This window comes from Crinia signifera, chromosome 4 (genome assembly GCF_055691185.1).
Source record: "Crinia signifera chromosome 4, ASM5569118v1, whole genome shotgun sequence".
Taxonomy (NCBI): domain Eukaryota; kingdom Metazoa; phylum Chordata; class Amphibia; order Anura; family Myobatrachidae; genus Crinia; species Crinia signifera.
The window spans coordinates 220141238-220156910 of record NC_139220.1 but is presented as its reverse complement, the minus strand read 5'-3'; the positions used below and the strand labels follow the sequence as shown (position 1 = coordinate 220156910).

The following is a 15673-nucleotide window of genomic DNA, read 5'->3' as shown; positions in this document are numbered from 1 at the left end:
AACTGCTCATTAAGACCTCGAGGATGGATAACGTCTAAACGATGGATCCATCTAGCTTCATACTGGAGCAGTTTAAGACCACGGTTTCCACCTCTAGGAGGCACACAATCAATCATACGGTAACGTAAGCTGGATAAGGAGTTCTTATGTTCTGCAAAATGTTTAGCAACAACCTGATCACTTTTGCCTGTAGCTAAGGCTTGCCGAATCATGCTTCTATGCAAGACCATCCTGTCTTTGAACCTGCATTCAGTCTTACCAGTATATTGCAGGCTGCACGGGCATATAAGTTGATATACCACGAACGATGAATTGCATGTGAAATGATGCTGGATTTTGTATTTTTGCCCTGTATGTGGGTGGTTAAACGTATCTCCTGTTAACATAAACTGGCATGCAACACAAGAACATTTAAAGCACCCTTTGTGTAGGGGTCCTAGCCAGGATTTTGCTACATGGATAGGATTGTAGGCAATGTCACTGACAGCCTTGAGTATTATTGTTTATATTCTGACCTTGCACGGACATTAGTAATGGAATGTTTCCACTACACACATTGTATACTTTGTATATATGTAGATTGTCGATGTCATGCCTTTTTGTTTTAACGATTGTAATTTATTTGTATCACCACACAATCACTGTATATATCAAATTGCCACTTTTTTCCCCACTATTCTAATTTGTTACCATGGTGATTTGACTTGTATGCGACGTCAATTACTGATGATGTCATACTACACTAATCGGAAGTGGGAGTGTTTTACCTGCCTCTGCCTACCTCACCTTGCATTTCTGTGTTCACTATTTAAGAGATGTGTTGTGTATCACTGTCATCCTGATGAATATTTTTATAAAATTGAAACATTGATCACTCTACATTTGTAAGAGTACGTTATTATTGCTACGAGTGCCGCACCTACATGGGTTATACATATTATTTATTGTGAAGGCACTAGCCCGAATTTGATGTTACAGGGAGTGCCAATCCCCGCTCTACACTATATATATATATATATATATTCCAAATAAAATTTACACAAAGACTTGTGTAATCAATCAAAGTTTCATGGGACATTTGTAGGTTTGGAGACTGGAGGAGATACTTTTTGTGCATGGGAGAGCATTCCACAGAGTGTGGATGAGAGACATTAGATCTTGTGAGGAGCAAAGAGGCCGGGTTAGAAAAGATATTTTGAGATAAGAGAAGAGATATATGTTGGTGTACTTTGGTTTATGGCTTTGTGTGTGAGTAAAATAATTTTGTATTGAATACAGTAGAATACAGGTAACTGACAGAGTAGCTTTGCAGACGATGAACGTCTGGCCTTTACAATTGCATTCATGATGTACTATAGTGGGGAGACTCTGTATTGGGGAAGGCCAATAAGGAGACTATTGCAATAATCAATGCGTGAGATGATGAGAGCATGGATTAGAGCTTCTGCAGTGTCTTGTGTTAGGTAAGGTGAATTTTGAATATGTTTTTTTAGGTGCACGTGGCATGATTTCGAGACAGATTGAATGCGGGGATCAAAGGAAAGTTCAGGGTCAAGAATGACACCTAGGCAGCGAGCTTGAGTGGTAAGAGTGATTGTCATATTCTCAACAGCTATAGTGATATCTGGTTGGTAACTACTATTAATTGGTGGAAATATAATTATTTCTGTATTATAAATATTCAATTTGAGGTGGCGAGATGACATCCAGAATGAAACAACAGAAAGGCATTCAGAAACACGGCCCAAAACAGATGGGGACAGGTCCGGGGAGGATAGGTAGAGCTGAGTATCATCTGCATACAGATGATACTGGAATCCAAAATTGCTCTTGGTTGCATACCCCCCCCCCCCCCCAGCTTTATTATAATTATTATTATTATTATTTTATTTATAAACCACCATTTATGCAGTTCCGGTATTAGAATATGGAATTGCACTATATGGCATTTCACAAATGACTTCCTACATATTGACTTGGCATCAAACATTTTATTCCTATAGTACCATTGTTTTATTTTAGCTGTTTAATTCTTTATTCAAAATCATCCTTTGTATTTTAAAACATAATTATTCACAGGTGCAAGTTGTATTGTATGTAATGTTCAAGTGTATAGAGATGTTTTCAGAAAGTCATTTTGTAGGATATCACCTGAAAACAACCAGATCCACGTGCTAGATAAATGATAAGTATAGGTAACACTTTTGTAAACCTGCACTTTAATAAGTATATTCCTGGCACTGAAGTAGATTCTGTAGCACAGACCAATGTGGGACTCCAGAGAGGTAAGTATAATTATACGCATGCAGGGTGTGCGTTGTCAGGGCCGTCACTAGGAGTCTTGGGGCCCAGGACTGACCTTCAGTCCGGGCTCCGCCTGCAGCCCGCCCGCTAACCTCCAGCCCCCCCCCCCAGGGCCGGTGCAAGGGTGTTGGGCGCCCCCCTGCAAACTATTAATTTGCGCCCTCCCTTTAAAGTAAACAGCCCACGCCAGAGGCATGCTCCACAAAAAAGGGTGTATTTGCACATGAAGCGTGTTCTCAAATTATGCCGCACAATATTATTTACATTACACTATGTTCCTTGTTTACATTACACCACACATTAGTGTCCCTTATCCATGTTACACCACACAATAGAGCCCATTATTTGTTACAGTGGTACCCATATTACGCCACACAGTAATTCCCCTTATACACATAATGCCAACAGTAGTAGTGCCTTTTGCACATAATGCTCACAGTAATGCTGCTTAGAAATAATGCCCACAATAATGCCACATATACATAATGCCCAGAGTAGTGCAGTTTACACACATAATGTCCACAGTAGTGCTGCCTACACTTAATGCCCAGAGCAGTGCCCAATACATATAATGCCCAGAGTACTGCCCAAAAGTGCCCAGAGTAGCGCCCGCCCTGTCTTCATCGAACTGTGGAGGAAATAAAAGTGTGTTTAGACTGACTTTTATTTCTGATGGCAGGAGAAATCATTCTCCTGAGGTGCCACTTACACACAGAATGCTCCCTGAGGTGCCACTTACACACAACTCCCCTTGTGGTGCTGCTTATACACACAATGTCTCCTGTGGTGCCATTTACACACATAATACCTCCTGAGGTGTCGCTTAAACACATAAAGCCCATAGGTGCTGCTTACACGTAGAATACCCCGAGGTGACGAATACATGCACAATGTCCCAAGGTACCGCTTACATGCAGAATGCCCCCCCTGATGTACCCCTTACATGCAGAATGCCCCCCTGACGTACCGCTTACACACAGAATGCCCTGAGGAACCGCTTACATGCAGAATGCCCCCCTGATGTACCCCTTACATGCAGAATGCCCCCCTGACGTACCGCTTACACACAGAATGCCCTGAGGAACCGCTTACATGCAGAATGCCCCCCCTGATGTACCCCTTACATGCAGAATGCCCCCCCTGATGTACCCCTTACATGCAGAATGCCCTCCTGACGTACCACTTACACACAGAATGCCCTGAGGAACCGCTTACACGCAGAATGCCCCGAGGTGCCTCTTATAGGCAGAATGCCCATTGAGGTGTAACATATACAATGAATGCCCCCTGTGGTGCAGATAACACAGAATGACCCCTGCGGTGCTACTGACACAGATGCCCCCAATAGTTGTGCTGACACTCATATCCCCTGTAGTGTCGCTGACACAGAAGCCCCCTTTAATGCTGCTAACACAGTCCCCAGTAAGACTCACCAGACCGGGCCTCTGCCTCTGCTTCCTCCTCCACCACTGCTGTTATCACTGACCGTCACTAAGGGGAGCGGACTCGGAGTGCACGCTTCTCCCAACCCCATGCGCCCATTTCAAATATGTTATCAGTAATTGTGTGGCTAGTGGCTACTGGTACGCGCGTTCTGTACTGTGGGGTGCTGCCTTTGAAAGGGCAGCCGGAGGGATGGCAGTAGCGTGCACATCCCACAGAAGTAGCCACCACGGGGGCAGTATTAGTCAGCTGGGTGCGGGGGTTCTGCAGTGCGGCATTAAGTGACGCCGGGAGTGTGTCACCCTCGGCCGAACACCCGCAAAACCCTAGTGACACTGCTGCTCCCGGCTGCACAGCTCCTCCTCCCATGACCCGTCTACCTCCCATGTGTCTGCACTCTGCTGCTTCCTGCTACTTACTCGCTCCAGTGACAGTCACAGAACAGCTGTGGCTCTTCCTCACTGTTAGTCCACCCCGCAGTATCATGGAGATGATGGCATCTGTGAGGCAGCTACACTGCCTGTGCGAGTGTGCGCTGTGTTGAGCCTGATGCCTGTCATATTTTGACAGGGGCAGGCTGCAGAAGCGGTGTCTGGGAGGGGGAAGGGTAGCGCCTCTCAGGGCCGGCGCCTACCTGCTTTGCAGGCTTTGCTGAGCGGGTAGCGCCGGCCCTGCCCCCCCCCCCACACGGGACAACTCCTGCGGTTTACCTACTGCATCATGCTGCCGGTGCTCCATTCCAATCCTCCCTCCTCCTGCCTGAGATGATCAGTGCACACACAGTGCAGCCTGGAGAGTGCCGAGCCCCTCTGTGTCCTAGGCTCGGTGCTCTGCAGGCTGCACTGCGTATTGTGCATGCCTGGCTGGGGGGGCGCCGGGTGTGGGAGACAGTGTGCAGCCGCGGGTGTGGGGGGTGGCACCCTCCAGGGGCCGGGGCCCGGGACAGCTGTACCCACAGCACCCCCCTGTCGGCGGCCCTGTGCATTGTTGGGCACCCTGGACCCAGGGACTTATGTAGCACCACACACCTTGCACCCATTATAGATAAGCTATTGTATGTCAACCCCGAAAGGGCGATATATAGGCAGTCTTATACAGTGCCCCCTTCTCCCCTCATGGGACCTGTTCAATGTCACAAGTGCTCTGCTGATTGTCATGGGATGTCCCTACCCCCACCCAAGGTCTGCAGCTGCCGGGACCTGCAGATGTTCCCATTAAAATAGTCTTTCCTAAAATGGCTGCCAACTCCTCTATTATCCTTAAAGATTGTCTGCTTTAAGGCCATTTTGGGAGGGACTATTCAATGGGAACGTCTACGACAGGACTGCAGAGAAGAAGATCTGCAGGTCCTGGCAACGGTGCAGCAATAGCCCCCACAAGACCCTCAGTGACCACACCTAGATCTGGTCTAATATAAATACAGCTGAACAGAGAATTTATGCTCTTTACATATAAAACCATGTCCATATTTTAATGTCCATTATTTGAAAATAAACCTGCATTATAAACTCCCTATATGCTTCCTTTAATGCTCTTCTTTGCAGTATATCTAAATTACTGATCTTTAAGTAACTTGAAAATCTAATAACACTGATATTCCAATTTACTTGTGATGGAAAATGCAGCATCTCCTAAAAATTAGGACCACATCCAGACTGCAGCTAAGAAAGAATTAGTGAGAGAAGATCTTAGATATTTTCAGTCCAGGCCGATGTTCAAATTTCTATTTAATTTTTTCCCTTCCCACACGTAATGGACTCATTTTGAATCAAGATAATTACTGTATTCAATTAGCCTTCCAGGACTTAGTTTGTGTAGCATTATCAGAAGCAAGATAATGCCCTTCAGGGGTCCCACAGCTCTGACCTTTCCATTTGAAGCTTTCCAGATAATGTTCTAACTAGAATATGTCATATTTTCTAGATAGCATCTGTCCAGTTCTCTCTTTCTTGACTTCTTTATTAAATATAAATTTAATTGTGGCATTATCTGTCACATCTAGCAGCATGCTTCAGAAAATGGATTTGTTCCATAATGCATATTAAGCTACTTATAATGTAACAACAAATTCACTTACGTTCATTATGTTTGTCATATGATGTAATACTAAACAACAGCAAGTAAAATAAACAAAGCAACAATGGCAAAAAGTACTGTATGCGTGGTATGACATTTAATTATTACAGCTGTATATTGGATTTTCTAAGGTCAAGTGTGGAAACCCATTGATTATTTGCTTTTACGTAAGCACTTTGTGTCACTCTGCATAAAAATATATTTTAATCTCACTAAATTGTTCCTCTCAGCAACACCCATTACTGAAAATGACAAGAGACAGAAAATCTGTAGGTAATACATGGTAAATGATGTGATTATAGTATAAGAATGATGTTATTCAGTCTCATTTAACACATCATAGAGTTCAGGAACGGTTCTACTGTAGCCTGCATTATAGAGATGTATAATGATTGGCTGTCATTTTCTCACTATTTATGTTATATTTTGTAGTGCAGATGAAAGATTTGATGCTTCATTTCATACTAACGTACTGGTGAACTCTTCCGGACATTGTCAGTATTTACCACCAGGTAAGATCATACTTTATGTATTACAGTACTTCACTGGTCTATATGCTGGGTCACCTCAGTCTCTGTCCTTGCTCGTCCTCACCCTTTGCTGTCCTCTTTCCTCCATTTCAGCTGTGTCCTAGCAGCCCTCCCTTGCCTGCACCATGTAGTCTGGGGCAGGTTTTAACCAAGGGCAGTGAGAAGAGCAATTGGCCCCACAAAAACATAGCACATGCTATAGGTTAGGGCAGGGGGTGAGCAGCAGCCAGCCACATGCAGTCAGCTAAATTAAGTAGATTTTTGTCTAAACCATACCACTGGGTTGATTTGACTTCTTAAATACTGCTTTATAGCATACACAACTAGGATTAGATATATTATATAATTATTTTTTAATTAAAGAAATATATATTTTTTCATTGAAAATATTATATGCTAATCACAAATCACTTAATCATGTATGTAATCTAAGAAGGCAGTTAATGCTAAGCATGTTGCAGTTTATCCATTAGGATAATTATACTGCTTTCAGAACGCAAATGCAGGGTGGTACCGGGACTTTTAAACGGTTCAGTCCTGCTGTGATGGTCTGTCCAGATCGCATCAGCGAACCAGCAATATTGCCGGTTCACTGATGTCATGTGGGGCATGGCAGAGCATCGGAGCAGCATCGGGAGCAGGAAAGGAGGCAGCACTTAGAGCTGGTGCTGCTCCAAGCGATGCCTCCTCCTTAGTGTGAACAGGTAACAGGCCGCTCGACTCGATTAACCCATTCACACTGCACAGCAACAAACCGGTAAGAACCCGTCTTCTTACCCAGTTCATATTGCCATGTTGCTACTGGTTAGCTGTAACCAGTAACCCCTTTTGCACGAATTACCAGGTCGAACCGGCATGAACCAGGTAATTTTTGAGATATGAAAGGGGTATAAATGATTTAATGTTTGCCCAATCTACTTTCTTAAATGACATACATGATTTATTGAATGTTGATTAACATAAAGTATGTATTATAAACAAAGAATATATAGATTTTTTGGTACTTGTTTCCTAGCACGGCGCCCACGATTTTCATCTTATGCCATCGTTTCGATCGCATCGCATGCGATGCGATGAGATCAGACCCGATTTTTTAATTGTACAGGCACCCTGATGGGTGATTACTATGTTAAATGCACCTCCATTGTTAACGCCACCCCCACTATGAACACCAACCCGAAGCATGGCGAGCGGTGGCGGTACGCGTCCTCAGACCTTTTCATACCCCCACTATCCACGTTGGCAGTGAGAGTTGATTTTATATAGTGTGGCAATCAGTCTGTAGCCATGTCTCCTACCAGCGTCAGTGAGGACAGGAGAGGAACAAAACTCTCAGGCAAAGAGAAGCTATAGAGTGTTACTGTCAAAAGCAGCCACACATCCAGCACCTACAGTACTATAGCATACCCTCCAACATGTGAGCGTCAGAAATCGGTGCAAAAAAAACCCAAAACCCTCTTGGAGAGGTGTGTGGCTATGGGAATGGGGGCATGCCCATACTTTCAATATCTGTGTGTGCGAGTGGAAAATAATCACCTTACCTGCCCTGCCCCACGTCCCCTGCCCAGCAATGGTCCTCTCCTGCATGAATGACGTTCTCCAGAGTCTATCCCCGAGCAGGAGGAGGCCTCCTTGTCTGAGACTGAGAGGTGCTGCAGCTGAAGGCTGAAAAAACAGTACAATCAGTACTGAGGAATTTATCCAGTACAGGTCATTAATAAACGGTACTGTACTGGGTAAATCGGTACAGTTGGAGGGTATTCTATAGCTACGCCCTGGGAGAGTGATAAGTAAGGTAACTTTTCTAGCACATCCTGTAAAATAACAGAAGCTGGTTGGTTGGTTTTATCAATATTTTATAAATCTTCCCCTTAGTACATACCCTCACCTCTTGGTGTCCCGATTACAGACCGGTCATTAGAACTACACCACAGTACACAATGTTTCAGAAGAGGAGTTTGTTGATCTCTTTGTAGGCAAGTTATCTATGTGAGGACAAGTCTGTCTTTAAAATTGGTTATTTCATGTAATAAAGATAATCAGGTAGGCATAGTTAAAAAATACAGAAGTAGATGGAGTAGGACCCTCTCATAAAGTAATGATGCAAGGCTCCTTTTAAATTGGTTCAGGAAGAGTATGCTGTCAATACAACTCTATCATCTATATATGTCTAGTGTCCATGAGTCTCCAAAACACTGCCATCTGCCATAAAATATTGCATGTGATTATTTTTACACATTCCTCAATTTAGATATGAGTTAAAACATAGGTACTGTGGGTTTAAAGACTGAGTTAAGATTTGGGGTATGTAATTGATATATGTTTATGTTTAATGAGCACTTGCCAACTCTTCCAGAAGTCCAGGAAATGCACAAATAGTGGGAAGGTCTCCTAGACTCCTGGAAGAGCAACCTACCCTCCTGCCTACAGCCCACTACTCTAGTGAAGGGGCAGTTCTTGCTAGTACACCATCTGCATTTTTCTTCTGGACTTTTCCATAAACATCAGCAGGGTGTTTCATAATCATAGAAAGTATCAATTGGTGTCTTTTGATCCATATCATGCGATTTTATTTTTAAATTAAAAAATAAAATTGTTTTTAATAAGATAATCCTAAAGAATCATTCTTTTGAACAATGGAAAGCTTGTATTTTATTTGTCTGTATATAGGGTGTTCACAAAAAAAAAGCTAACTGAAACCTTGTCCATCACACACCCAACATTGTCATTACTTGTGGTCTTGTAGGGTCTGCCAGAACGTTCTTTAGCCACGGACCCTGTTTGCCGGAACATTTCCACCCAAGACAGGATAGTTATGTATGCAGGTCTCTGGTAATTGTCCTGGAACTAAATTGTTATCGATGACCCACCATGCCGTCAAGTCCTGTAACTTTGGAAATAATGTTAAATACACTATGTATGTAACGAAGTAGCGTACTGCGTCATACCATCTGTCATTCAATAGTTTACTCTAACATGTAAAATACAAAATATATAGATACAAGTTTCAGATACTGTACCTTCTTTTTTTTTTTAAACACCCTGTACAAGCCAATGCAAAAATAAGTCTATTTAGAAGTACTGTATTTACTAGATTGAATCTATTGTCTTCTGACCTTTTGAGGTGCTTTAAATGTCACAAGGAACTTTTTATATAACTAATATTGATGTGGGATTAAACTTTATCTCTAATTTGGAATGTGCTGTAATAAAAAGGAGGTACATTATAGACTGTAGTAATTTGTTTTCATAATAGAGCGTGATATGACATAATATATCTTTCCTGCTGCCAGCCAAGCTAAAATACTAAAAGTTCAAAATAGTTAACACATTTTGTACATAATATTTTCTTCTCTATAAACCATACTTGCTTACCCTCCCAGAATGGCTGTGAGGCCCCAGAAAATGCAGTGGCCCTCCCGAAACCCCGTTAAGGGGGGCAAGTCCCCCCGCATCCCCCAGAGCACAAGTGGGCGTACTGGACGGGGATCCAATGACACAATTTGCTCTTATTTGCATCATTTAACTAAACTTAACTAAAATCTGTAACCTCTCTTTCTCTACTGGTGTCTTTCCTTCATTTTTCAACCAAGCAGTTATTACTCCGATTCTGAAAAAAACTGAATTCTGACCCAAGCTCTCTCTCAAACTACCGTCCCATCTCGCAACTTCCATGCTCCTCCAAACTAATTTAAAAACTTGCCTACACTCACCTCACACACTTGCTTAACTTACACAACTTACTGGACCCACTTAAGTTGGGCTTTCATGCCCAACACTCCACAGAGACAGCACTTATTAAGTTGTGAATGATCTGGTCACTGCTAAATCTAAAGGCCCCTATTCACTACTAATTCTTCTAGACCCCTCTGCTGCTTTTGACACTGTTGACCACACACTTCTCATACAAACACTTCTCATACAAACACACAGCCCTCTCTTGGTTCTCATCCTACCTATCTAACCGCTCCTTTAGTGTTCGTTAATTTGATTCTAACTCCTCTTCGCTACCTCTTTCAGTTGAAGTACCTCAGGGTTCAGTTTTAGGTCCTCTGCTTTTCAAAATCTATACCTCATCGCAAACTAATCAGCTCTTTGGATTTCAGTATCATCTGTATGCGGATCATACTCAGCTCTACCTATCCTCCCTGGACCTGTCCCCATCTGTATTGAGCCGTTTCTCTGAATGCATTTCTGCTGTTTCATCCTGGATGTCATCTCGCCACCTCAAATGTAATATTTCAAAAACAGAATGAATTATATTTCCACCAATAAATAGTAGTTACCAACCTGATATCTCTATTGCTGTTGAGAATATGACAATCACTCCTACCTCTCAAGCTTGCTGCCTAGCTGTTATCCTTGACTCTGAACTTTCCTTTGTACCCCACATTCAATCTGTCTCAAAATCATGCCACATGTACTTAAAAAACATATTCAAAATTCACCCTTACCTTACACAAGACACTGCAAAAACTCTAATCCATGCTCTCATCATCTCATGCATTGATTATCGAAATAGTCTCCTTATTGGCCTTCCTCAATACAGACTCTCACCACTACAGTCCATCATGAATGCAGCTGCTAGGCTAATCTTCCTAGCCAGACGTTCATCATCTGCAAAGCTACTCTGTCAGTCACTTCATTGGTTACCTGCATTCTACAGTATTCAATACAATTCTTTTACTTACATACAAAGCCATAAACTAAACTACACCAACATACATATCTTCTCTTATCTCAAAATATCTTCCAACTTGACCTCTATGCTCCTCCCAAGATCTGCATCTCTCATCCACACTCATTACTCGCTCCCATTCCTGATTGCAGGACTTTCTTTGGGCTGTAAAATGCCCTCCCAAGCACAATAAGACTCTCCTACAGTCTCCAAACCTATAATAGTTCCCTGAAAACTCATCTTTTCAGGCAAGCATATCAAATTCCAGAACCAGTCACAGAACCGTGCATTCTGGTAGAATCGACGCAACAAAGAATACAGCATCTATCCTTATGTATCAATGCCTATTTCCCTATAGATTGTATGCTTGTGAGCAGGGCCCTCCTACCTTTTGTAAATACCCTGTTTGTTGTATCACTGTCTCCTTTTGTAAAGCGCAACGGAATTTGCTGCGATATGTAAGAAACTGTTAATAAATAAATACATAATTTTGGTCCTGCTTCCTGCTAAACAGTGATGCAACTGTGCGACCATGCCCGTGACCGAGCCATCTCCACACCTGCCACGCCCCCTAATGCCAACCATGCTGCCCTCTCCCAAAGGATGGGGCACAAAAGTTGGTATGTATGCCTTAAACAAATGCGGGGTAGGCTATAATAGGCCAAGTGGTTCTTTTCTGCCATCAAATTCCATGAGTCTATTATTTGTTTCTAGCTTTTTTTTTTTATTAAAAGTGTAATTCTTCCTCCTTTGTCCTATTGTGATTTGGAGTACATAAATAATGCAGTGTAATTAATTATGTACTGTTAGTGTTACTTTTGAGTGACATTCACATGATAAAGTATTAAATGATCTTGGAGTAAGGAGCTAGGATTTCATTTTTAATTAATCTCGGGAGATGTTCCTGCTGTTAATGCAATTAATGGAATTAATGGGAGCATGAGGGTTGCTGAATATATTAATAAAATAGGTAATATAATAATTATGAGTATTTTAGATGATTGGGCATAAAAGCCATATGATGCTGAGACCATATTGAGCATTATCTGGAGCCCGCAGTATTTAAAATTGCCGTGAATATAAATTATTTGATTGAATCCATTGTCCTTTGACCTTTTGAGGTACTTTAAATGTCTCAAAGACCTTTGTAACTTTTTATTGTTAATATCACAAATATTGATGTGTGTTTACAATTTATTTCTAATTGGAGTTCAATGATAAAGTAGGTCTATAGGGCCTGATAGGGTCAGATATGATCGCTGATCTGCAAATGTGCAGATGACTGCCAGTGGTTAATCGCCACCCAGACAGAGGGAAAACCCGCCCTGTGTAAGTCAGGGAGAGAATTGTGAAAATGTAATTATCCTGTCACACATCCATAAGAAATTCACTTACATCTAATTATTTTTCCAGTCTGTGCAAATGTGAAGAATTCTGACTCTTCCACAGCTCCGCGACAGAGATAAGCTGGCCTTGACATCACAATCCCTCCAATGCCTGCATTTTTTCTGACACTCACAGAAAACATCAGATTACCAGCCCCAAATGCTGTGTTCCGGCCAGCAATTTATAAAGGGGATTGGGATTTTAAATTTTCAATATTTAATTTTTTAAATTTGGGCTCATGCACAATCCATACGCATGCGTAGTCATAGGATCAAAGGTATTGCTAATTCGCAACATCGATCAACCCTGAATCAGCTATTTGTCTTCATATAGCCCTGATGAATCCTGTCATTGCATAATAGAACACACCTGCATTCAGACCAGCTGCAATGTGTTAACATTTTAACCAATGAAATAGAGTGTTATATACTGTAAACACCCTAAACTTCTCATTTGTTCTATAAAACTTGTAATTTTCTTAAACAGCATGACTGATCGATGTATACTGCCTGAGTTGATTTCTGTAAACACGTTTATTGATGTACTAGCAGTTCTCAAAATGTCAATTTTGACATTCAGAAAGCGTTCGTAACTGTTATTTTTTGCAGTGTTTTCCTTTTTATGCCACACTGTGATGGGCTGAGATGAGAATGCTAATGTGACTGTATTTACTTTCAGAGGTGTATGCACCTATGTGATTGTTCCACCCAACTCTTGACTGATACACATGGGTATAAATCATAGGGTCGACATGCATTGGGTCTACCAATGAAGGTCAACATGTATCAAGGTCGACATGTCTGAAGGTGGGGTTAGGTGGATAGGATCATTAGCACAAGACGAGCATTAGGTCGACATGTACTAGTTCAACAGTCAAAAGGTCGACATGGGGGTTTTCACTTTTTTTTATCCAGAATGTCGACACAGTTGACATGTGCACTAAAAAAGTGCACCGCATCCCCTTGCATGGCTTGCTGCGCTCTCCATGCTTAATATTTTGACTCATCGGTCCAGAGCACCCAAGTTACTATATTCTTGTGCATGGCTGTGTTACTATATTTGTGTGCCTTGTTCCAAAGGTATGGCTTTTTGGACGCAATTCTTCCATTAAGACCACTACTGGCCAGACTTCTATGAACCACCAAGATTGGAAATAATTCTATACTCACATGCTAAGCCACCTTTTCATGTGAGTATTTGGGCTTATTCATAAAAATAGCTGCAGTTAAGAAGACACAACTGCTTTACATCTCTGCATGTATCTACATATTAAATGATCTTTGCTGGGTTATGTAGGTCACCTATAATAGAATTACTGAGACTAGTATTGCAGCTTTTTATACTGTGGGGAAATTTAATAGGATGAGGTTCAGAAAGTGAGAGATTTGGTAAGGAATCTCCAGATTTTTTTTAAAAGTGGCAATCATTTACACTGCAAAACCAGTTTGATTTTGCAGTGTAAATGATTGCCGCTTTAAAAAAAAAAACTTACCAAATCTTACCAAATCTTTCACTTTCTGAATCTCTCATCCTATTAAATTTCACCCTCTATTTTAATGACACCATTACTAAGTAGAAAGAATTAAGAAACAAACAAATTCATAAGTAACTAGAAATAACAAGGTAAAGAATGAAACAGAATAGTAAAACAAAAACATTGTAAAATATATGGCAAATGAGGTGCAAAAATGTACCGCTGTGCAACAGAACCAATCTATACTGGGAAAATTAGCACACATGGGATCACAAAGCAATAACTCTTATATTTATGGTACTTTCAAATTATCCTTCATTTGTACAATAAAGTCTTTCTTTTTCAACTCAAATTCCCTTGTCCCTCTTTCCTTCGAAATTGTTCCTCTTTTTATTGCTAGCTATAAATTGAATGAATAAACTACATTTCAACCAAGTGTTGGTTTAGCTTGTAAGTATATAGAAGCATCCGATCCGTATAGTATGATGTTATTTTAGCATTTTATTATGTTTACAGCTTTGTATTATAGTATGTATAAGCTTTATATAATAGCCTGCGTTGATGTCTGCTAAAGCATATGCTTTTGTGTATGTTTCTATAAATAGAGGGATTCCATAATCTTGTATGACATTTAGCACACTGCAGTATATTTAGGAAGTAAGAGAACTTTATGAAAATATGTCTAAAGAGGCATCAAATCCATTACCATGCTAGCTGTGAACAGAGAAATTGCAGGTGTTCAGTGTATGCTACCTTATGATCACAGAATTACTTGCAAGGTAACTATAAATACATTTAAATTACCATTGAGGTTTCATAAATGTCTGGAAGAGTAATGATTATTTCTAAAAATTCAAAACTTAACGGTAATATTGGACTAATGTGTAACTCTCCACATTTTCCCATTGTAAAAACCTACCAACCAATGTACAAACAGGTGTTAACTGGAAATTGACATAATAATGCTAATATATATATATATATATATATATATATATATATATATATATATATATATATATAGTATAGGCAGGTGTCGAGAATGCTTTAAAGTAAGAGTTGTAAAAAAAAATAGAATTGTTACTAGTTTATTTTAATCAACAAAAATAAAAGCCAATAAATGGAAGAGAAATCTAAATCAAATCAATATTTGGCGTGACCACCCTTTGCCTCCAAAACCATATCAATTCTTCCAGGTACTGTACATCTGCACAGTTTTTTAAGGAACTTGGTAGAGAGGTTATTCTAAACTTCTAGAACTAACCACAGATCATCTTTAGATGTACTGTAGGCTTGCTCAAATCCTTTTGGCTCTTCATGTAATCCCAGACAGATTCAACGTTGTTGAGAACAGTGCTCCGTGGGGGCCATATCATCACTTCAAGGACTCCTTTTTCTTCTTTGCACTGAAGATTCATTATTCTTATTTATGAACAGTTTCTTATATTGCACAGGTGGGATGTACTAAGCATCGCATCCACGATGCAATGCATCCTACCATATATTGGGTACATACCGACATTAATAGCACTGTTATGTACCTAGAAATATCATTAATATCCCAAAAGGAAGCTCTCCTGAAAACAGCTGTCCATTGAAATCTCTGGACTTTTGGGTTTAGGACCTGGGAATCCTTCAGCAGATGCGCAATGAGATGCCAGTGCCCTCTCAGGGAGAAATGCAATGAGAAGCCCATAGGCTTCTAATGGGTAACTCCATCCAAAGATGGCAATTCCCACTGGTTTCAAGCTCTTTAATATATTGCATTCTGGAGCTTGGTAC

At 40.9% G+C, this 15673-nt stretch overlaps 1 protein-coding gene across 2 annotated transcripts in view; it reads left to right on the top strand.

Moving 5' to 3' along the window:
* The window catches only part of LOC146075008 (neuronal acetylcholine receptor subunit alpha-7), a 191502-nt gene that overhangs the window by 154406 nt on the left and 21423 nt on the right, over positions 1-15673 (top strand). Inside the window, exon 5 of one of the 2 annotated variants that reach the window (XM_083183806.1) lies at positions 6256-6335. In XM_083183806.1, the coding sequence (XP_083039932.1) occupies positions 6256-6335 (80 nt within the window). The remainder of the gene's footprint in view (positions 1-6255; positions 6336-15673) is intronic. The other variant, XM_083183807.1, reaches the window with a different exon arrangement.